Here is a 22,720-nt window from a genome sequence, read left to right on the forward strand (position 1 = left end):
ATAGAAGTAACTAGAGACTTTCAAAAGCACCGATAAATGCACAAAAGTAAATATACCGTAGTAAGTGTTCGAAGTACTTAAGTATGAAACATTCGCTAGCTTGGCTGCCATGACGCATGACTCATATGAGCGTGTTCTTTTCGGCGATATCGGTTCCTCATCGCTGCTGGGTCTCTCATTCGATGTCGCAAAACACCATTTGATTTCCTCAGAATCCGAAAGACTTTCCTGAATCCACAGCCAGACTTCAATGCATGTTGAGTAGCATCACGAATGCTCATCTGGGCGTTGGCGTCTTCGAATCGTGTACATGTAAGCAACGACCAAAGCAGCTTTCAGTACACGTTTTGAAATCGCCTTTAACACGAGCTGCACCCGGACAGACTCCGATACCCATAACGCTATTTCCACGTAATGGTATTTCCATTGTCAAGAACACCGCCGTTTCTAAATTCACAGGTGGGCCATGCTCTACGAGCCAATGCAACAACGCATCCTTCCTGTTTCTCGTTGCTTCTTCTACCAAGTTTAAAGAGGTTACGTCGAACCCGTGTTCAAATAACCAACGAGAAACATCAAGCTCATTTTGGACTGCCAACTCGAGTAAATCCGGGTCATGCATCTCGAACTGGTGCAAATGAAGCCATTGCAACAACTTCACGTTACCTCGAGTGACAGCATCACGAATGGGAGTTGTTGTACGCAATTTAAGTGCAAAATGAATGAACCAGTCTAGAATTTCGATATTGCTTTTGCGATGTGCAGTTTTTGCAAGACTTCTCAAGCAGCCTGAACGAAAGCAGGTTTTTGTTTGTAAATCGACTGTAAATTAACCAAGCGATCATTGGTTACGTGGCTCCGAGCAGTCTTCAATTGCATTTTGGTGGCAGTTTTGAACGAACACAGCACTTCGCCATTTTGTGAAGCTGTCACGGATCACTCGAGAATCCTTCATTTCTATGCTCGAGTAGATACAGCACCACATCCAAGTGACCGTTATTGACATCAGAGTTCATTGCAACCAAACTCGAGAGGTTCGGCTATATCCATCAGGATGCTTGCTGTATTAGCAAAATTATTTTCACGCGGCTCCGGCTTGAACAGTTTATCCAGAATACTCGCTAGATACGTTCTCAATTCATCACAGGTGGACGGCAGCACAGTAATCCGCTTATACTTGATCGCATTTATCCAAGGTCCGATAATCTTCTCCTCTGCCTTGAATTCTCTAGTACCAGAACATCCTCTGGAATCTCCACCAGCACGTTTACTGAACCATGTCCAGACGCGTCTCCTTCGTCGCCCAAGAAACCTAAGTGTTCAGCAGACAACTCAACCATCCACAGACATGCTCGGGTAAAACCCAAGCCTTTAAATCAGTGATTTTGTTCACACCTTTCTTCACCTCATTCTTTGTCAGCCAGACATCGTTTTTCTTCGCCAGCAAGAGCTGCAAGTCGGTTGCTCGTCCACTGTATTGCAGCTGTGCCTTTTTCGCTTCCATCAGGTGGCCTACCGTCAGATTCACGTCGACATCAACTGGAAATGGGCTCCTCGCTTTGTCAACGACGGCGCCAAGAGCATCGCTAACCGACTGCTATTTCTTACATATAAGTTTGAAATCGATGCTTGGAAATAGATTGGTACCTGTACGGGTTAAGTACAGTACAATAACATTTTGAAGCGATCAATTTATTTTGGAACGGATTATTTTAGCAATGCGCGAGGACATTTTTAGCATGCACGGCTTCTCAACAGGACCTCAATTTGAAGCTTGTCGAAGGTGTTCTGTTGTCACAAGCATTTTTGGCATTTTTGGCGTCACACGTGCCAATTCTGTGAGTGTACCTGTGGTTAAGATATTCTCCGAACGCGGCAGCAATTGACGAACATTCGTCATGGGCACACTCGAGGTGTTCTCGCACACGAATTGTGCAGGCAGGAATTCGTGCGATTTTAGTGAATGGATCTTTTCCAGAGTTTTTGTATTTCAGAAGTACTTTGTTAATGGTGTGTGGTTTTTGCTGGTAGCGTCGCGCTGTTGCTGACTAAGCGGACGTAGACGAATCCATCGCGTAATATCTAGAACGACTCGCGAATGTGCAGCTAACTTGTTCAAGCACCGAATTAACTTATGCATGGAAGACTGACAGCTTGTACCATTCTGACGTGTCCAGCAGGACTTCTTTGGGGTTCATTTGAAAGGATGTCACCAATGCGCATGGAAGCTACATCCAGACAGTGGTCGAAATGCCACAAGTCTTGTGACAAGAGAAAGAAATGCATTGCAGCATGGTAACGCGCATTGAGAATTTGTAACTCGACTCCAGACCCGAATCTCCAGTTCTCGGATTCGTCGACGAAGTTGAAGTGAGTTTATCCCCAACGTTAGTCCAGCGCAGTGTATGTACATGAAACGCTAGACTTGGGATCGAAACGCTATCTTTGAAATGCAACGTGTTAGATCAATGCTACGATGGACAATCGGCGATGGTGCTGCTACCGTCCGTTACTCAGCGCCGCTGACTAAAACACGAAAATCAGTGCAAATCAGCCTACGCATTCCAAAAGCAGCAACCGTCCTGCGTTTTACGGGACCCAATACCGCAATGGAGAATTGAATTCTCTGCCGCGGTGACTACGAAGCTATTGAGTGCTGAACCACATCCGTCTCTGCTCAGCAGTCTGCTATTCAGCGCCGGCAGAGGCGATGGCTTTCGAGATGTTGCGAAGGTGATGGTAACGAGTACCGAGGCGCGACTGCTGCAACTGCGACCTGGAAGTGAATTGGTGGCTATAATCTGGTCGCTGCCAATTATCCTCGGCATCTACCCTACATGAATGGCAACGAGAGTGTGACTGGCAGAGGCTCTCCAACTCTGCGCGACCAAAGCCCACAACAAGTTGATGAACAACAGGATGATGACAGATGAGCCGCAGTATTGAGAAATGACCAACAATGCCGAACTGTTGGGATTTTTTAGGCAAATATTGATACATGTACAGTTGAGGCAGGCCCAAATGCAGAGCATCGTTGTTAAATGAGCGAGCGAGCTTTGCGCCGAAAACCCGGTATGCTACTCATTCTGCCTTGCCGACGCAGCAGACTCAACTCGGACCAGGCTCTTGCGCTCGCTTTCGCGCTGCCTGCTTTGTTTTTCCCGCTTTGCGGCAATCCAGTGGCTTGGCTTGAATGCCGCAAAGATGGGTACGGTACCTCCCGCACCAAAATTTACAGAGAAACCAAGAGAATCATGGGGCAACCACTAAGCAAAGTTATGCATGAGCTCCCATTCCAGACTGTCGATCTGTGGCTCTGCTGAATAAGAATACAAAGATCTCTCTCTTCCGCCCAAAAGCTACTTGATCGTTTAGTCCTGCCTATGCAAGATGCCCGAGCTGAGCTGAAGCAAAAGATACTTCCAGCTGCCGTTATCCCGCGCTGCGATATGTTTGGTCCGAACATGGTCTCAACACGACATAGTGAAACTAAGTCAACTGAACCTTCTCCTTCGATTTTCACAACGAGTAGACGCGACTTTGCTCTCTGGCTCACAACCGAATTTACTTCCTTGAGCTTAAGCCTGCATGGTGGACGTGGGGCGTCCTCCCGTCAGCAATGGCCTCGTCTCCGCCTTCACGCTCGAAATGGGCGACGAGGGCTCGGACCCGCTACTTCATTCGCTCAACGACGTGACTGCGGCGCGGCTGCGGCGCTACCATCAGCAGTGCAACAAGCAGTTGGACGCCACGTTGCAGCTCTTCCGAGAACGTCAGGACCGCGAACGCCGCTCTCGTGTCAGGATCGGTCGCTCGCCATTGAATCTGCCAAGCCACGAGCTGCCCAGATCGAGTACTCCCGGTCGTCATGCTGCCGCAGAGGCTCGGCAATGGAAATTGCTGCGTGAGAGCAGCGACATTAGGGTTTACCGCCTTAAAACGCGGCAAGAACGGACCTGTACTGTACAGGCTATTGGCACTGTGCATGGCTCGTTAGGCGACGTTATGAATGGGTTATACGCAGACTCCACGAGGACCGCCAGAGTCCTGCAAATGCTGCTGAGTCCTCGGTCTTTGGACGCCAGAGTGCTACAGGTGGACAAGAGCAGCACGGAGACCAAGCCGTTCCAGTTCTCGGGTATCGTGTGGATGGCGTTGAAGCTGCCTGGCCTCGGACTCTGTAGACACCGAGACTTTGTATGCTTTAAGAAGATGGATGTGTTTAAAGACGAACTGGGAGAAGACATGGGCTACATGGTACTGCATTCTATTGACCCTTTAGCCGACGAGATCTCAGTGTCTAGCTTCGATGTGAACGCTCCCACGGGGGCTACGTGGCCTCCAGTGAGTCAAGGACACCAGAACCGAAGCCGCAGTGCCAGTTCTGTTGGTTTCGGGTCTGGTCACTTTGTTCGCGGGTTTATTTCCCTCGCCATCGTGTTCAAGCGTGTAGCTGACGACCGTGTAGCCATGTTCGCTCACGGTCAGTTCAATCCTAGTGGCCGCTTGTCACCGCTACTTGGGGACAACTGCATCGCTGAATGGCTTACCTCTATGGCCAACACAGTGCAGAGTGGCCAGGCCAAGAACTTGTCCCTGTTACTAGTCGGTCAGAAGCAGACTAATACTCATGACCATTCGCACTCGAGACAGCGCTGTGGCGTTTGTGCTCGCTCGCTCTTCTTCTGGGACGCACCACGGAGCTGCAGAGGCTGCTGGAAAGTCTGCTGTCGTACCTGCCGCGTGACGAAGCCAATCTTCTGCGCGCACTATCACCCTAACGGAGGGAATACCGCTAACTTAACTTCGGGACCGTGCACCGAGACCTTCTGTCTTGCCTGTGTGTGTGCTGTGATCCCTTCGGGGGCGACAATCAACGCTCGACTGATCAAACGACTCGCTAAGAAGCGCAAGCGTGCGCCGACATTCTTCCGTCCGACGATCACAGCGTCTTCCATCACCGATGGATCCAATCAGCAGCAACAGGTTCCGCCCAGGGTATCAGAGCATGCTGAGAGATTACTCGCAGCCGCTGAGATGTCATCGATCTCTGTGCTGTCCTCCCGAGAGTCGGAGAAGCTACAACAACACCGTCTGAGTCTCAACGCTCGACCCAAGAAACGTGCAAACGTGCAACCAGAAATCACCGGCCACGAAGCCGAAGAAGAGGAAGACGTGGATACGCCTAGCACCATGCTGGAAGTGCTAGAGCACTATCAGATGCGTCGTCGAGGCACCGCATCTATCATCTCTGGAGTCTCCTCTTCGAACGCAGGAACGTCACTGCGTTCCTTCACTTCGGCGGACTTGGCGTCTACGTCGACTACCCCGTTTAACTCCCTCCAACTTGGACAACTCGGACGATACCCTTCGAACCACAGTCTCCTGGCTCATAACCACAGTTTCCATCAACGAATTGGAGTCCCAACTACGCGACAGAGTCAAGTGCAGACTCAAATGGAACGTCGTGGCTCCAACACCTTTCAGAACCAAAGCAGCTTCTGGCTGCCACGTCAGTCTGCACTGGTGAAGAAACCCAAAGACGCGTCGCCTCCGCTGGACGACGAATACTACCAGCGCTTACTGCAAAACTACCTGCTCCACACCAACAGCAGTCGCAGTTTAGCCAGTGCGTTCTCCATGAGCAGCTACGGTGGCAAATCGTCGGCGACCTTGACAGTGCCACAGCCGCCAGTCTCACAGGAGTCGAATGTGATCTCGGAGCCGCAGTCGGAGCCTCCGAGTGACGCTCGAGCTGCGTCCAACTGCTCGTCCCCACGCTCGTTTATTCTACCGGATGGAGTGATCTACCACCGGTTCAAGTGAACGATGTGATTATTGTACCAAACTGTTCAAAACTAGCACATTGAAGCATGTACAGCATCAATAAATACTTCATTTTTGTCTACATTTTAACTACTGCTCGTTAGGTTTGCCTGGTTTCACTTCGAGTTGCGCAGGATTGATGCCTGGTAGTCTTCTACGGTTGGGAATGGAGCCACTACTGCCGAATCTACCGTTCGAGCCTCCAAATTCCTCGAGACCGGGGATTCCCAAGGTAGAGTTGATCCGTAATTCCTCGATCTCACTTGCAGTCATGACGTTTTTAGTGGATCTGGTTCGCTGTAGTCTAGAAGTAGAGAGTCCTTTCCGAAGAGAAGAGAGCGTGATCGGGATGACTTTGGCGTTGGCATCGTGAGACTCAGCGAATCGATGGAGTTCCGCTTGTGTAGCTGTAATTTGGCCACGTTGGATGTGAGCAGACAAGTCGACACTGGCGTCTGTTTCAGCGATACTCTTCACTCGAGAGTCGTCTCCTTCACAGCTTTTAGTGCGTAACCATGTGCTCAGAGTTTGGGAAATGTCCGCGAAAGAAGGACGTTGTTCTGGATCGGCGTCCCAGCACTGACGCATCAGTTGTTCCAGTCCGAGAGGCGCTGGTCGAGTGAAATCTGCCGGTCGAAGTCCTTCATTTGCCACCTGGAGCGGTACTTGAAAAGCATTGAGATTATCGTAGGGATCCTTACGTTCTACGAGCTCCCATAGTACGATGCCGTACGAGTACACGTCTGCTTTTTCGTCGTAAGGTTCGTGACGGATAACCTCTGGAGCGGCCCAGAACGGCGTGCCGACCCAAGTGTACGAACCATATTGAAGACTTCTGAACCGCGCAAGACCAAAGTCGGATACTTTAACGACGAGATTTTCAGATAGCAAGCAGTTCTTGGATTTTAGATCACGTTGTAGTACATCACAAGCGTGGATATGAGCCATACCAGAGGCGATGTCGAATGCGCTGGTCACTACGAGCTGGTGAGGGAAGAAGTTGGCTGCATCACGTAAATAATCGTAGAGTGAACCATTAGGCATGTACTCCATCACTAGTACGTAGCAGCTGTGTGTAAGACTTGCACCGAGTAATTTAACGATATTTGGGTGCTTCAGAGCATGCATGACCCAAATTTCGCGTCTGAAGTTCTTCACTGCTTCCTCCAAATTGTCTACCACTCCTTCTCGAGGCATGAGCAGCTTTACGCCGACTTTTGTATCTCGCCAGATCGCTGCGTATACCTCACTCAATGGACCTGAAGCTAGTCGTTTTACCAGATTCACTTCTCGTAGTTTGACTTCATATACTGACGCTTGATCGCCACCGACTTCGAATTGCACATGTGAGCTAGCACCAACACTAACACGTCTCTTATCTCGCAAATGCATGCTCGCTCTTCGTTCATTTTCAGCTCGGTCTTCTGGTGACAGTCCGGCCATTCCGTTCTTCGTCGCGTACGATGGCCCATTGAAAAGCGCTTGAGAATGCGCTCGAGAAGGCATTCGCTTTTTAAAAATCTGGAACCGCTTTTTGGAAGAGTTTGTACGTAAACGCTCAGAGGACATGGACGAATCGGCTGAGTCTGTGCGACTTCCACTTATCCTCACACCAAGGATGTGGCGTGGACTGCGGGCTACGGAGATGGAAACAGCACGTACTTTAGCGCTGATGTTCGACTTGGGAGGATCCATAGCACTTTTTGAGCGTTGTCTGGTTATGAAGATGGGTTTGCTTTGGTCTCGTTTCGTCAACGCCACTGTGCTGGCACGAACAAAAGCTCGCTTTTCATCTTCAGGAGGGGCAGGAGACAACTCATCGTCATGGTCGTCTGGGAACACCATTGGAGGAAACTGTGGCTGTGATTGCTCTTCTGAGAGTGGTGAAGATTGTGCTGCGAAATCCATGCGATGCATTCGCTGTGTCTGCAAAATGAAAGCTTCTCCTTGCTGCTGAGAGTTCTTGTGGCCGTGAATATGTGCAGCAGTGGCGTCTTTCTTGATCACTGCAAGTGGCAAAGGCGACGTCCGTCCAGCGATTGGGAGACCACATTTACGTAAACGACGACGCACGCGCCACGCTACTCTGCGAGTCGTTCTAGTTATTACGCGATGGATTCGTCTGCGTCCACAGAGCCAGCAACCGCGTGAAGCGACCAGCAAACCACACACCACTAAGAAAGTGCAAAAACTCAAGAAAAGTTCCAGCCACGCATCCACTAAAACGCACGAATTCCTGCCTGCACAATAGGAATGCGAGAACACCTCGAGCGTGCCCATGACGAATGTTCGTCAATTGCTGCCGCGTTCGGAGAATATCTTAACCACAGGTACACTCACAGAAATGCCACGTGTGACGCCAAAAATGCTTGCGACAACAGAACACCTTCGACAAGCTTCAAATTGAGGTCCTGTTGAGAAGAGTTCGCGAGATTATCCCGGCGCCTTGCATGCTAAAAATGTCCTTATGCATCGCTAAAATCGTAATAAATGCACCACGTCAGATTGGTACAGGGTACCAATATTACCCGAAAGATGGATCACATTTCCGATTTCAAGTCAAACCTGAGCAGTCTTATCGGGTCTGGCTATGAGTTCGCTACGATGAAAATGTATCATTATTTGTGGGATTCCCTGTATTGAGGCGTGCATCAAACGGATACTATCGTCGCAACACAAGCACTTCTTCTTCTGATCTCGTTCAACCAGAGTTTTGCTACTACTACGATGGCAGCAATGTGTGCGTGTTTCGCGGGCAAGAAAAAGCGAAAATGGCACTATACAAGTACAGTTTAATGGATTGATGGAGACGATGATGTGGAAATATGACGCTGCGCCATACGTCTTCGGCTACGCTGCGGTGAGATTGCAAGTGCGCGCTGGATAGCTATTCCGAAAGATGAGACGACAGAACGCGGTGCATAAGCAAAAACTATCGAAACGCACAATTTGGACGAACTCCATGGCCGGCTTTCGTTTCTTCTTTCCCTGTTCGACATTTCGATTCTCGTCCGACCAATTGCGGATCTTATCGTGGAGCTTGATATGCCTGAATACGGCGCATTCAAAACGTGCAATGATGTAGCAGATTATCCACCAGCTCGTGATGGCGTGCTGGTGGGTTTCTCATGACATTAAATATCCGAAATTTTCCGGGTGAACTGGAGACATGAAAACTTTTAATGCCTCCAGTTCAGCTCAAAGAGCTCACTTTTAGTTTCAAAGCAAAGTGTGTGCAGAAGAGTCCGTCGACTACATCCTGTCGCGATTAGATCTTTAATTAATGCTGGCTGATCGCTGAAAAACGTTGTTTTGGCCTCCATAATCAAAGCGAAACATTGACAGTCAATCAAGATACAACTTGTTATCTCCATATCGAGTCTAGAAGATCCACAAGAAGCGCTTGCGTGGAAGTTGCTCCTTAAGCTCGATCTTACGCGCCTCCAACGCTGCAATTTCCTCGTCCACTTCATCGATGTCACGTCCGGCGTATTTAGACTCCTCAAGCGCCGCTTGTTGCGCACGGATCTCGTCGATCTGCTGACGGAGCTCCTTGACCGAGTCCACAGGCTTCTTGCTCTTCTGCGCGGCTGCAGCGCTGCCCCACGTGACACGAGGAGCAGGTGGCCAGGCCTCCTGAGCGGTAGGTGCCACAGTCTTGCTGTCCTCCTCGTCCTCTCCTTCCTCCGCAAACGTGACGTTCACCACACGGTCATTCTCAGGCTTGGTTGACTGCTTAAGCGCAAGTGTCTCGATCTCCTCCTGACTGGCTGAGCCCAACACCTCAAATTTCACCTTCTGACCTGACTGCAGCTCCGCTACCACCGTCACCGCTACAAATTGATACTAATTGTCAGTATACCACTCAATTTCGAGCACTAGACAGCCACGTACTCTCGTTAATGAGGTCTTCTGTTGATCCGATGGGGCCAATGTCCTCGCGTTTGGCCAGTTCCAGTAGTGACTCGTTTAGTGGTATGTACTCGTTGATCGCATCGATGAGATCCGGGTACCGATCGTTAAAGTGGTTGTAGAATTCGTCGTCAGTCTGGAGATTGTACACGAACACGCCTCCGATTGCTCCAGGGATGCCCAGCATGATACCTGTCGTATACCAGAAGTAGCGCGCGAAGGGCGGGCCCTTAGCCTTCGCCTCTACAGCAGCTGTAGACGAGAAGAGGCGAGGAGAACCTCGTTGCAGCGAGCGCACCATCCACCGGACCAGCACCATCGCTGCTCAAAATCAATATTTGACCACCAAGTGCGATCTGGTAAATAAAAATACATGATTGGATGAAATGAGAAGATTAAAAAATGTGCGTTTTTCGCCAATCAGTGACGATATCGAAGATGGACGAAGTCGAGGTGTCGGTGTCGTACGCATCGGGCGCGTACGTGACCGGTTTCCTGATCATGCTCGTGGGCGTGGTACTGCCGATGGTCTACATGGTGCTGCAGAATAAGAAGGCTTTCAAGGCGGTGCGACGAGACTAAAAACGGCAGTCAAGATGTTGCGAGACGTCAAGAACGTTGAAACTCGAGAAGATCGCAGTTCTTCGGACATGAAGGAAACTCACTGAAGAGCTGAAAAACGGCGTACAAGTGGAGAAGAGAAAGCAGAATATATGGCAGCAAGTGCGTCGGTATTTGAACTCAATATGGTTGTAAGCGGATTTTTTTTTCTCGTAGTGATACATTCGATTTAGCTGAGTTTTGGCTACTCTTAAGCCTGCGACTTGGAGAGAATTCATCTCGCTCGCTGCGCAAACTTCTCATGCCGGATTCGCTCCAAGTTCTGTTGCTGCTGAAGCTCTGCCTTGACATTCTGGTACCTCTGCAACAGTCTGAAACGAAAAGTACATGTTAGTCATTTGGACATCGCGAGGAGATTAGGAACGCACCGTTCAAGATCGACCTGACGTTGTTTCTTCTGTTCCTCTCTACCGGATTGAATACGCTTCTGAAGCGCGTCTAGATCCTGTTTCTGTCGCTGCTTGAACGTCACCTCGCGCTGGAACATCTCCTGTTGCTTGAGGTTGCGCCACTTCTCGAGCTCCCAGGCCTCTAAAGCGTCCGATTTCAGCTTGATCTTGTGTGCTTCGCCATAACTAAGATCACAACGATACTGTGAGAAAAAACTCTTTCCAATAAAGTGATAATGCTACTTTAACGCACTCTTTTTGCCGAGCTAGATGCTCTTCGATACGTCGGAGATTGAGCAGGTCCTTGGAGAACTTCGGCTTCTGGTTCTTCTCCAGCAGCTTCTGTTGGAACTCCAACAGCTCGGACTTGTGTTTTTCTCGCATATTGACAACAAGCTCCTCGACGTTGCGTTCGTACTCGTCCATCTTTCTGTCCCACACCTGGTTGAATTGCTGAAACTCGAGCATATGAGCCTCTTCCACTCCCAGTCGCTCGGCGATCTGTCGCGAACGCATCGCCTCCCTTCGTCGGTTTTCTTCATGTACTTTGAGTTCCTCCAGACGATTCTTGGCGATCTCAGCCTCGACATATTTGCCCTGTCGTTCGCAATTCTTGCGGTGCTCCTCGAGGATCAGCAAGAAGTCATTCACCGCCGAGTCCTCGACATCCGTCATCCTGCCGTTGTTCCTCGCTAATTTATCGATACAAATTGATACGATTCAATGCAAATTCGGCCCCTCCTTGCTGCGCAGTCCAATAATAAATGCCAGCACCATTGACCATGACGTTGAGCCGAGAATGGAGCAGTCGTAGCCGAAATCACCACTAAGAATATCAATAATGAGTTTGCAAGTACTTCAGAGTCATAAATTACAGACTTGCTTGTCCTAGGATTCGTCTACAGCTTCTGCATTTCACATAAGAAGACGGTCGTGTTGTTACAATGTCATGGTAGCGATTTTTTTTTCTATTACATTTTTTGAGTTCTTGTTTATTGGGAGCATCAAGCTCTCCGTTGGACTCACAGTCTGCTTTGCAGCAGATGCAACGGCGACGACTCTCCGTCTACGGGATCTTCTTCTCCATGATGGCGTTGCCCTCAGCGTCCTTGCCGTGGATCTCGATGTGCTGCACCTTGGGCATGCCCCACGACGTGGTGGAGTAGACGAACACGCGCTCGAGCGTGCAGCCGTCCTGGCCGTTAATGGAGCCGCGACCCACAGGCTTGCCGTCCACGATGGACAGGTAGATGACGCGGTCCTTGAGCGACGTCAGCGTCACCTCGTACTCACCGGGATGGCCCTCACGCGGCTTGACGGTGGCACCGTAAGCCGTATTGCGCTCAATCATGTTGAGCTCCTCGCGGGGGGCGCCGTCCTGCTCGAACATGATCCAGTACACGTCCAGCGGGTTCTCAGGGTCCAGCGTGCCGTCCTCGCGGATGTTGGCAGCGTACACAACCACGTTCTTGTTCTTGTTGCGGTACACGACAAACGCCACGTTCTTGTTGTGCTTCTCAGCGATGAGCGGCACCGGGTTGTTCTCCACCTTGGAAAAGTCAAGCGACATGGTTGAAATTAGAGAAGGAAGGACGAGATTCTTGCGGCGGCTTGCGAGGAAGACGGAGAATGAGCGCACACGTGGAGCTTTGGTTCGGGAATAGAAATGAACAGCCGTTTCGAGGGTAAACAAGGATTCTATGGATATTTGTATGGGATCTCGACGTCGTCCCGTTGCGAGTGACGCACTTTGCACCTGAGAAGAAAAGTATCTTATGTACAGTGCCACTCCATTTATACACAGATTTCGTTTACGCCACATTAGACCCCTCCAACTACACGTCATAAACTAAACCGAACTTAAACCGAACTTAGCGTCTCCAAAATTTGGCGGGAACGCTTTCATTGTATCAATTCCGATGCTCTGGCCGCGCGAGGAGTTCCACGCCGCGTACGGGCAGATTAAGCACGATGCACTGCAGTCTGGCAGCAGCTGCAGCGTGCTGATCCTCGTGGCTTTAGATGTGGACGCTCTCTGCGCCGCTGAGATCCTTACGCGTCTGCTACGCGCCGACATGTTGAGCTACTCGCTGCTGGCAGTTCGGGGCTACGAGGACGTGCTACAGGCGCGCGAGACGCGTATCCGCGGCGCCGACGGGACACTACGAGGAGGTGGTGAGCTGCGTTCAGTCATCATGCTGAACTGTGGCGCTATTGTTGATGTAGCCAAGCTGCTGGCACTACCCACACACGTCAAGTGCTACGTATTGGACAGCCACCGACCCATTCACTTGGCTAATATATACGACGAACACCAGCAGATTGTGGTATTCGATGACGGCGCCTTGGCATTGGACGAATATCCGGCGTTCGGCCCGGACTTGGAAGTCGAGGACTTTGAAGAAGAAGAGGAAGAAAGTGAAGGCGAAGAGCAAGAAGACGATAACGATGACGAGAGTGAAGGCGAAGCTGAAGTGGAGTTCGGTACGGAAGATACCACTCAAGATACTGAAAAGGAGGAGAACGATAGTGATAAACGAAAGAGAGACGAGCAAGATGATGACGAAGACATGGAACAGAGTAATAAGCGACGAAAAGAAGACGACGAAGAGAAGGACCAAGTGGATGCAATTACCCTCGACGAGCCGGTGGAGGAGAGTGCTGTGATGGCAAAACGACGCCGTCGCGAGGAGATCTTGAGATACTACAGGGGATCATTCCATGGCGCTCCTGCTGCTAGTGTAGCCTTTGAATTAGCTCAACAAGTGAACAGTTCTCAGCGTGATCTGCTGTGGTTTGCCATCATTGGACTAACCAAGCAGTTCGTGCTGGAAGAGATCGATACGGACAACTATAACCTCATGGTTACGCGGTTCCAGGACGAGGTACTGGCTATCGATGCCCCCACGCCATCCAGCGGACCTGGAGCCAATGGAGACGAGGATCGACACCCTGGATATGACGACGGAAAGATCAGTTTTGAAGAGGAATATCGCTTCATGTGTTACCGTCACTGGTCGCTGTATGAAGCCATGTATTATTCGGACTACGTGGCGTCGAAGCTGGGTCTTTATCACGACCAGGCTCGTCGTGTTGGAGCACGGAATGCGTCCGGTAACAGCGGTAATGGCGCAGGAGACACAGCACTGCACGTGTTCCTTGCGCGTATGGGTTTCTCGCTACGTCAAAGCCAACAGAAGTTCTCCTACATGCCATTGGAGATGAAGCAAATGCTGCGTGAGAAGACGCAAGAAATGGCACCAGAATTCGGTCTAGATGATCTCTTCTACGGCTCCTTCAAACGCACTTTTGCCTTCCAGTACCAACTGTGTGCAGCGGACGCTGTGTACGGTCTTCAAGCGCTTCTAGAGGCCCCTGAGAACTACGTGGCTGCGGTCTTTGAGGCCGAGACGCAACACCAGAACAACACGCTGACTAGACTATTCTCTCTGGATTCAATCTTGTCTTCTAGCACCAATAGCAACGAGAATGACAAGGATGGAGATGATAAAGATGCTGAAGCGGGTGAAGACTCTCAAGATGATTTCAGACAGCAGAACTTCATGCTGGCGCACACTGCGCTTGCTTGTCAGTCCGTTACCTCGAGTAAACTCATGGAAAGCGGCATCAAGGTGGCCATGTCGCTCAAGCAAGCGATTGTGCGCGTGGGGCTGTCGATCATGGAACGTAAACTGCTTGTCCGCGTCAAGCATTTCCGCTATGTATGTTTGAATGTACCAGAGCGAGAGCAAGAACTCTTTGCGAACGCTAACGTGCTTACTCAGTTGGCTTTGTTTTTGCTCAACGTGCACCGTGCAAGTGGCAAATGGGGCGGTCCCAACGCTCCAACCCGGAAGAAACCACAGGAAGACGGCGAGAATGAGGACGGAGACGCAGAGGAGGAGACAGTGACGAACAAATCGATAGTTCCGTTGGTGCTTATTACGCGTAACCCAGCACAGAATTGCTTTCTGGTCGTGGGCTTGACGTGTCCGTCTACACCTGGCGAGATCCATCGAAAGTACGTGGCATTATGAGGTTTGCATATGCGGATGTACTGAATTTTGTGTTTGTGTGTGATTGTTACAGCACGCTGGGAACTGCGTTTAAGCTGGCTGCTGGAGAAACTGGAGCGAACTTTAGACAGGATGGCTTCACTAGTGCTGTTATGGAGATTCAGATCGACGAGATTCAGTACTTTGTCGAGCAACTCCACAACGTGCTGGATGCATAGAAGTTAGTGAATAGACTGCTTTCTTTGCTACATTCCTTGCACAAACACAACTTTTAACTAAACTTTCGCGAAGGTGCTAGTCAAAGTGCATGGTGCGAGGACAGGGCTTCCATCGCCTTAGATCCAGCGGCTGTCTTTCGCTCACTTAAGGTTGAAATACTGACAACCACTTCGCGGTTAACGTTGCCCAGGCAGTGCTGATGAAGGAATTATATTGAGCATCGCCAAGATAGTCACCGTGTACGCAGCTTAAATGTAGGAGTTCAGTGCCATACAATTTTTCCCTCCACCTCTAGCTTCAAGTTCTCACATTCTAACATTCACGAAAGAGTTGATAGTGACACGCCCTTGCTCGTTTTGTGTCACCCATGGAGGATTTTGAGGGAGGCCTGCTGCATTTGCGGCTTCCACGATGCGCGATAAATTGGCTCTCTTCCATTTGAGCAAAACGGTGTGCTCGTCCATTTCCACCATGCAAGATATTTATAGGGTTTTGCAATAAAAAATTGGATTATTGGAGCTTTTTACAAGAATACAATATGATATTGTTTCAATTTTTGCAATAAATTTACAGAAGTATGCACATATGAATTTCAAGCTACCGACCAAACTGCTGAAAGCCAGCAAACCCATTTGTCCGCATATCTTGTATGCTCTATGCTGCATTCTAGACAAATATTGTCTAGCACGGTCTCGGGGCACAGGCCGTCTTCCTCTGTCGACTGTGTGCGAGGCCATTGTTTTCACAATGTACGCTGGTGCTTACATAAGCGTACTTGTACGATTTTTGAGCTTCTAATGCTCTTCGTGTGAACAGGAACATGTGGGATGTGACGACGTTTGCCACTTAGTAAGAGCTTAAAGCATTAAATATTGCAGAATTTACGTCAATTATTATTATTGTTGACTCTTGTATGGCCGTTCTTACTATTGCAGCACTTGACAGGCAATTCAATACAATATTGAACTGGAGCGAGTCTGCATTACAGACTCACATGCACAGCGTGAAGGTGACGACAGGTTTCTGCGTTCTCATCTCGTAGCGGTGGTGATGGAGTAGAAAGATCGAAGCGATTAGGCCAATTAATTGGTTTTATGGGCAGTGCTGCGAATTTGGTCAACCTTGTGGGCAGTGATCCCAATATTGTCACTAATCTTGTGTAAAATCTTGTGTCTAATCTTGTGAGTAATCTCGAGACTAATCTTGTGACTAATCTTTGACGAATCTTGTGACTAATCCATCAGTACCTGTCCTAAAACGAGTTTTCTCCTAAGTGAACTCCGATTACGACCAATGACAAAGCTGCATTTTAAACAGATGGCCGCAGGTAAAATGCCATGTTAGCGAACTAATTATAGACTGATGTCAAGCCTGGCACCAAGAGGAACAGTGGGAGCGCATAAAATACCAGAGCCGTTCGCCCTGAGCGATTGACATAATTGCCAACTATGTCAATTGCTCTCTCCTGGAATTATTGGATGCGGGGATACAAGAAGCTGCACAATCATTCCCGAGGTACTGGATCAGCTACATTAGATAAATCTAGGACAACCAATAATGACGATGCATATATATGCCAACTAGCCCAGACGACGATCCACATTACATGAATCACCACTTTTCTGCCAAATAAGGAAGCGTTTCGATTCCGATCCCTATACTTTCGTTATCATTTAGCGCTGGAATAATTCTTACTTTTTAGTGTCTAATTCTGAGATTTGCTAGTAATCCGATGTGTAAATACGAGATATGGGTGTTCGCTTGCGATGCGGTACTTAGAAAAAATCGAGTAGTGCTGTGATGCACCGTATCTCTTCCAAAGCACACAGTCAGTTCTACCGATTCTGTGCTTTAGATACATTACTTGAAAATAGTTGACATATTGAAGTGCAAGTTTACGTACCTTACTATTAGTGCGACCTCATGGTAAGGATAAAGGTCACAATCATTCAGTGTTCATTACAAGGCACAGAGGTACTGGTTAATGAAAACAAAAAGAATGTAGCCAATCATTTTCATCGTACGACTTGCTCAACCAACTACCAGTCTCACTTTTCAATTTCCACCGCGACTTACAACTCGAGACCTCAACACAAGAAGCCAATGCGTCTGGCATATCTATTGCTGCTAGCGGTGTGTGTTGTCATCGCTTCGTGCAATGCCCTATCTGGCTCTGAACAAGAAACTGCTGCAGGACAAAACGCTCAACGTGTGGGCTCATTTCACTCCGTCGCTGCTGCTGAATATCGTGGCGCGTCTGGAAAGCGACTCCTAAGGTCTGACACCCTCCCGACCGTTACTGACGATGTCGATGCTGAAGAGAGAGCCCTCCTAAGTATCACGAAGTTAAGCGAGTTGGCGAAGAAAGGGAAATCCGCTGTGAGCACCAAACTAAATAACAAGATGCTGTGGCTCAAATACCAGAAACTGCTCAAACAACAGTTTTCGGACTTAGACATCACCGGTATGTGGCTAAAAAGTGGGAAAGGTCCGGATAAGATTTTCGACCGCTGGATTCGACTCAGCAAGTCACCGAAGCAAGCAGCCCAAAACTTGCTGAACCATGGTACAACAACGAACGATCTCTACAAGGTCTTGAGAAAGCGTAACATGAACCTGGAAACAATCAGACCGATTTGGCGTGACCTCGGACTGACAGAGAATCAACTTCGTGCCGCTCGTCACGCGGCTAGCGCCTTGTGAATTTGACACTCCTGGCCCAACGTAGGCAAATGTGAGGGGGATATTCAACATTTACTGGTCGACTAGGACTCTTTCCACGCTATAAACCGTGAGATTTGGTTGAAATACACTTCTTTTTACCATGCGAAGGTCGGATCGTGGCCTGAGGCTCATCGACATGTTGCGCAGTAGAATCCTACTGGATCAACATAATTAGTAAAGAAAACCCTGTCTGTGGTATTCATACTCTTTAGAATTTAACGATTGATTTCGGGTCTACTAATTCATGCAGCGTCTCTGTTGGATAGTATCTGCTAGGAAGTTTCTGACATTCAGATGACAATTTCTATTTTTACATTTCAGCCAATAATGTGGCTTAGATATCTTAAGATTAGAATTTGAATTTCGAACTGCAAGGTTGCGGTTAGAAATACAAGTTCGCAGTTAGGACTCTAAGCTATCAATAAAGCTCACTTTTCTTTTGCCATCGAGCTACACAAGTCGCTTCCTTACACTATACCGTATCAACACCTTGGAGACACATTCTGGCAAACAAAGCCACAACAACATCTTTCATTAACCCACCCCGGAGTACGACTCGACCTTGATTTTGACGTGGATGTCCTACATCAGAGAAGTGATCGTGTAATCCTCTAGTGTAGACGATCTCCTCGATAGTAATATCTTTGTTAATGTAAATGAAAGCTCCTCTACGTATAATTCCTAATTAAAGAAAATGATATTTTGCTACCAAATAATATTCAGTAAGCAAGTTTACTCACAAGGGAGAGCTATTCGTTAAGCTCCACTGCCCGTGTTGAAGATCCACACAGCTTACTCTGAGGATTCTAGCCACCTGCTCGCGCCTCCGGGGAGAGGGCAGGGAGGAGCCTAGGGATTTTATCACGAGGGTACCACAACAAAGGCCACCTCTTATCAAGGAGCGGCCAATAATCTGATTGGACAAAACGTGATTTTAGCCGTTGGAGACTATTATAATGTTATTCTGGTAGGTTCATGATGATTAACAATTTGCTGCACTCAACATGACGCATCATACTGCAATCACTGATTGCGTATTTTGAAGAATCGGTTGCGTGACTTGGATGCCATTTCACATTCACATTACCAACTATCCCACCACGATGAAAATGGTCCGTCGGTGGGAAAGTTAATTTTAGGGTATGTACGATGACGCCATTTTAATTGTAGTCTACGGAAACTGGAAATATGACGCACTATTAGCGTAGACCTGGTAGGTCTACGCTAATAGTTTCAAATTATAGGGTAAAAGAACACTGACCCGAGAATGCAAACGTTTGGCCATTGAAAAGTGCACCAACATTAGCTGCTTAAGAGTGCTACTGTCTGCCGATGGAATATAAGAATGGACAGTCCCTACTTTGATGCAATTACCAATTAGTACAGTAGATCAAATAACGATTCGATTAAGTCAATGACATTTTTTGTCAACGACACTCCCCGCCTGTAAAGGGGTACAATCCGGTGTACCCAAGTTAAATGAAGAGTGACATGTCACTCTTGCAATACCTGGTACATATGAGGATCTAGAAGCGAACCATTGCATATCTACATAGTTTTACTAAAGGTGACTTATAGTTTGTATTAGAAACCAAGCTAAGCTTACCTATAAATACATTCAGTCTTAAACGTACCCTTAACTGAGTACTTCGTCCCCTCAGACCAGGGACACGTGAACTGTCGTTCACTTATGTTTATATACTCTTCGAAACCTGCTTCTCAGCGCAAGGTGCCGTGCGACCCCGTCACACTCGTAGTGGTTTGCTAAAAAAAAACCCAACCTACACCCGGCTGCGACCAAGCATTCAAGTACGACGACTGAACTTTCGTTTTAATAAATTAAAAGTGCTACAGCCGTAATTAAAATTGGCGACACGGTTTCCGAAACCACATTACTCGAAAAGTCTGATGCCGACAGAAATTTCGCAAAAGAATGAAATACTGTACGCTTAAGACTATACATATACTAAATCAGAGCTAAAGAGCTTGGCTAACTGGTGCTTAATTCTACCACAATGATGTCAGATAATGCGAAAGTGATAGTAAAGTGCTCGAATATACTGGGCAATAAAGTATAAATTTGCTATTGTTTTACACAAAACTGAATCTTTATTGTTGCCAAACACAGCTACCAAAACTACTCCGTTTCGTCTTACTTGTCCCCTTTTGCGAGACTGGCTCGGGATTCGTGAAAAGGCCTCGGATTGGCAAGCTGGATTCGGTGCGATTTCAATTATGTGCAGAACTTCAGCTACCAACCAATATTCGATCCGTGGTGGCAACTCGAGTACATTTCGAGCCAAAATAGTGACAAACAGACACAGACGTCGCCCAACCTATCTCATATCTGGAGTATTCCGAAACTAACCACTGACAGCCATTGAGACTAACCAGCGCACAAAACGAGAACTGACACCACGAGAGCGCCAGCAGGCCGTTTCCGAGATACTGGCCCGCTCGGATGCTGGCAAACCTCGACGCGGGGCAATAAAGGAGGTTGGCCTCCGCCACGTAGAGCTGCAGTGCGCATTGGAGTCGTGCATACGTGGTGAGATCACCTACAAGCTTGCACAAGCTTCGCCAGGAGGGAAGACTACCTTTGAGCATTCCGTGCTCTGACTCTACTGTCTCAGTTTTGCGTGGATTAGGTAGCGTCACATCATCACACCATAATTAAAATAAGTGTAATTGAGGGACAAGCATTTTGAAACAGGCTAAAAGTTGAAGGGGGCAAGTAATATGAAACGGAGTAGTACAGTTTTATATAGAGCACGAAAACCTACTCTCAATGCATTGTTTATAAATACATAGTTCACCTTCACTATTATAAGGTTCCACCATTGCACTTGCTGCTCTTTTTCAGTGATCGCGAGCTCGTGGGGATAGTTTGATTTTCATTCGCAGGTAGTTAACGGGTTGAGGAGTAGCGGGTCGGAAACGAAGGAAACCAAAACTGAGCTCGGCTGCTATCAGTCTTGCTCGTCTCAGCTCCTACATGCTACCTGACAAGCAGTTATATCTTCTCGATCAGAAAAAGACAGCCTTCCTCGTTTAGCCCACAGCGTCTCGGCTGGATGAAACCGACCAAATCATGTTCGTGTTCTGCGCCTTGGCCGGGTACAACCGCAGCGATGCCTTCTTACGAGGCCCCACTATTACTGGGAATGCCTTGTAGAGGTATGGACAGCCCACAACGGATTAATTCCACAGTACTGCGTAGATCGAGATGAATGTAACCTGGGCCAACATTCGTGTCGAATCGAATATTGTTTTTGTAGTTTTCTCAGTCGAAAAGATTGTTGTCTATTTTTTTTTCTTTTCGTAAGAAAGCACTGGCGATGTTACAAATTTTATTTCGTTTTATGAAGCGCAAGTGTGAAGAGTATTCTACGAGATCCTGTATGGAGTACATTTCAACGAAAGAGTATGAGAGTTAATGGGAACCAAAAAAAAGAGAGCTGAACGCTGCTTGAATGGTTTTTGTGGCATCAGGAAGAGTATCAGAATGAGATTAGAAGAAGCTGTTGCAATTTCTGTCTCTGACGACGCCCGATTTGCACATCAGTAAGCCTGCGCAGCTGATATTTAGACGTTATTTATACACTGTTTTTCAGTTGAGCAAGTGCAACTCATTTGACGTAGGATATAAATGAAAACTGGAGTAGTCGTTGCCCTGCAACATAACAGTGAAATTTTCTAATTTTAATTCTGAAATTTTCTAATAATGCCATCCAATATTCGATCAAATCGATTATTGGACAGCTTAAGCAGATAGGTTTTTATAAGAACTAGCCTCTCAATAGCCCAGTTCTTCGATTTCACCACAGTTATGATGGCTACACCGCAAACCGATGTTGGACAAACGCTGTTGTAACTTCGGGCTGAATTAGCACTACGCCAATCTTGGTTATATGTTACCACCGCACACTGAATCACAGTCTCAATGCAAAAAAAGTACTTGTATTCATAGTGTAAGTCGCAGACGACCTAGTACCAGACTCAGATTCACATTTTGCAGCTAAGCAACACGAATGCCAGGCCTAAAGCCAACGGCCTCTTGTTGTAGTTGTAGTTAGCGCATGTATGAGATCGCAAAATACTCGTAGTCGAAGCAAAGTTTTGCGGAACTTTTTGTAGCAGCAGGGAAAGCCGTTATGATATGACCCGCATCTCATTTAGAGCTGCAATGCGAATCGGATTCCAGAACGACGAGCTAAATACTACTGTACATGTTTTAATTGAAATATTTGCTTTTCGGTTCACTCTGGTGCTTCAAAGCGCGAATCCTCGTGAATTCCACTTAGAAACAGTTCAGAACGTACTAAGCTTCATTACGAAGAACCTGCCTGTTTCTGGTCCAAATATTCTGGTAGATACTGGAATACTTCAGTGTCCAAATGCGCCTGCTCTTGATGACTCCTATTTCCCTTGTCCGAGATGAAGTGTAGCACACCGATTGTGTTTAGACTGAATAATTATTTTTTTTAGATAGTTGTTGCCGCCTCGCCTCGCTCGTTGGATAATAGTTTAAGTTTATATGTTTCTTGTTTTACTGGACTGAAAACCCCAATACCAAACATAGTTCCTACAATGGGTCTGTATCTTTTTTTTTAAGTAAGGACAATACTGGTAGGATGCTTATATTTTATTTACGTTAATGTGCGATTGCATGACGGCTATCTACAATACTGTCATAGCTACAGTCGGTAGGAGACGTATCAATGGGAGTGTTTTAGGCGGACATCACACTTCTTTTCATGTATTGATGCTCATTGCAACGGTTAGGAGTTAGCCGGTGGCCGTGGATTCGTTGTTCTGTAGCAGAAGTGAAGGCCCATCTTGTGCTTGATCGTATCCATATCACGCACTTCACCAATGAAGCCAACTTGGTGGTGCTCAAAGTTTCCAAGCGCTGCGACACCATTAACAAACCGCTGCAAAATCGAGAATTAAATACCACAATAACTCAATCACTACATGATTGCATATTTGAATGGGCTGATAGCTTTCCGG

General features: G+C 47.7%; 11 protein-coding genes across 11 annotated transcripts; 6 read left to right on the forward strand and 5 right to left on the reverse strand.

The window, feature by feature from the left end:
- Positions 1-2,550: 2,550 nt before the first annotated feature.
- Positions 2,551-3,157, reverse strand: PPTG_21155 (hypothetical protein). Its single transcript, XM_008895608.1, has one exon. The coding sequence runs from the start codon at positions 2,998-3,000 to the stop codon at positions 2,689-2,691; it is 312 nt and encodes a 103-aa protein (XP_008893856.1). The 5' UTR covers positions 3,001-3,157; the 3' UTR covers positions 2,551-2,688.
- Positions 3,042-3,323, forward strand: PPTG_21156 (hypothetical protein; the record flags this gene model as incomplete). The annotated part of the gene is made up of 1 exon (XM_008895609.1): positions 3,042-3,323. One exon carries the CDS (start codon positions 3,042-3,044, stop codon positions 3,321-3,323), a length of 282 nt encoding a protein of 93 aa, XP_008893857.1.
- Positions 3,324-3,588: 265 nt separating this feature from the next.
- Positions 3,589-5,826, forward strand: PPTG_01956 (hypothetical protein; the record flags this gene model as incomplete). The annotated part of the gene is made up of 1 exon (XM_008895349.1): positions 3,589-5,826. One exon carries the CDS (start codon positions 3,589-3,591, stop codon positions 5,824-5,826), a length of 2,238 nt encoding a protein of 745 aa, XP_008893597.1.
- Positions 5,827-5,916: 90 nt separating this feature from the next.
- On the reverse strand, positions 5,917-8,195 carry PPTG_01957 (TKL/DRK protein kinase; the record flags this gene model as incomplete). Its single annotated transcript, XM_008895350.1, has 1 exon — positions 5,917-8,195. The coding sequence occupies exon 1, from the start codon at positions 8,104-8,106 to the stop codon at positions 5,917-5,919; it is 2,190 nt and encodes a 729-aa protein (XP_008893598.1). The 5' UTR covers positions 8,107-8,195.
- A 969-nt stretch (positions 8,196-9,164) lies between these two features.
- On the reverse strand, positions 9,165-10,270 carry PPTG_01958 (hypothetical protein). The gene is made up of 2 exons (XM_008895351.1): positions 9,721-10,270; positions 9,165-9,659 (listed from the first exon to the last, which is right to left on the reverse strand). Exons 1-2 carry the CDS (start codon positions 10,055-10,057, stop codon positions 9,208-9,210), a joined length of 789 nt encoding a protein of 262 aa, XP_008893599.1. The 5' UTR covers positions 10,058-10,270; the 3' UTR covers positions 9,165-9,207.
- PPTG_21157 (hypothetical protein) lies at positions 10,177-10,406 on the forward strand (the record flags this gene model as incomplete). The annotated part of the gene is made up of 2 exons (XM_008895610.1): positions 10,177-10,305; positions 10,335-10,406. 2 exons carry the CDS (start codon positions 10,177-10,179, stop codon positions 10,404-10,406), a joined length of 201 nt encoding a protein of 66 aa, XP_008893858.1.
- Positions 10,407-10,573: 167 nt separating this feature from the next.
- PPTG_01959 (hypothetical protein) lies at positions 10,574-11,423 on the reverse strand (the record flags this gene model as incomplete). The annotated part of the gene is made up of 3 exons (XM_008895352.1): positions 10,574-10,670; positions 10,728-10,934; positions 11,002-11,423. 3 exons carry the CDS (start codon positions 11,421-11,423, stop codon positions 10,574-10,576), a joined length of 726 nt encoding a protein of 241 aa, XP_008893600.1.
- Positions 11,424-11,581: 158 nt separating this feature from the next.
- PPTG_01960 (hypothetical protein) lies at positions 11,582-12,507 on the reverse strand. The gene has a single exon (XM_008895353.1). It carries the CDS (start codon positions 12,316-12,318, stop codon positions 11,815-11,817), a length of 504 nt encoding a protein of 167 aa, XP_008893601.1. The 5' UTR covers positions 12,319-12,507; the 3' UTR covers positions 11,582-11,814.
- A 103-nt stretch (positions 12,508-12,610) lies between these two features.
- Positions 12,611-15,040, forward strand: PPTG_01961 (hypothetical protein). The gene is made up of 2 exons (XM_008895354.1): positions 12,611-14,769; positions 14,838-15,040. Exons 1-2 carry the CDS (start codon positions 12,668-12,670, stop codon positions 14,980-14,982), a joined length of 2,247 nt encoding a protein of 748 aa, XP_008893602.1. The 5' UTR covers positions 12,611-12,667; the 3' UTR covers positions 14,983-15,040.
- A 354-nt stretch (positions 15,041-15,394) lies between these two features.
- On the forward strand, positions 15,395-16,025 carry PPTG_21158 (hypothetical protein; the record flags this gene model as incomplete). Its single annotated transcript, XM_008895611.1, has 3 exons — positions 15,395-15,433; positions 15,557-15,732; positions 15,929-16,025. 3 exons carry the CDS (start codon positions 15,395-15,397, stop codon positions 16,023-16,025), a joined length of 312 nt encoding a protein of 103 aa, XP_008893859.1.
- A 1,061-nt stretch (positions 16,026-17,086) lies between these two features.
- PPTG_01962 (hypothetical protein) lies at positions 17,087-17,686 on the forward strand (the record flags this gene model as incomplete). Its single annotated transcript, XM_008895355.1, has 1 exon — positions 17,087-17,686. The coding sequence occupies one exon, from the start codon at positions 17,087-17,089 to the stop codon at positions 17,684-17,686; it is 600 nt and encodes a 199-aa protein (XP_008893603.1).
- Between the last annotated feature and the right edge of the window lie 5,034 nt (positions 17,687-22,720).

Source organism: Phytophthora parasitica (assembly GCF_000247585.1).
Source record: "Phytophthora parasitica INRA-310 unplaced genomic scaffold supercont2.3, whole genome shotgun sequence".
NCBI lineage: Eukaryota > Oomycota > Peronosporomycetes > Peronosporales > Peronosporaceae > Phytophthora > Phytophthora nicotianae.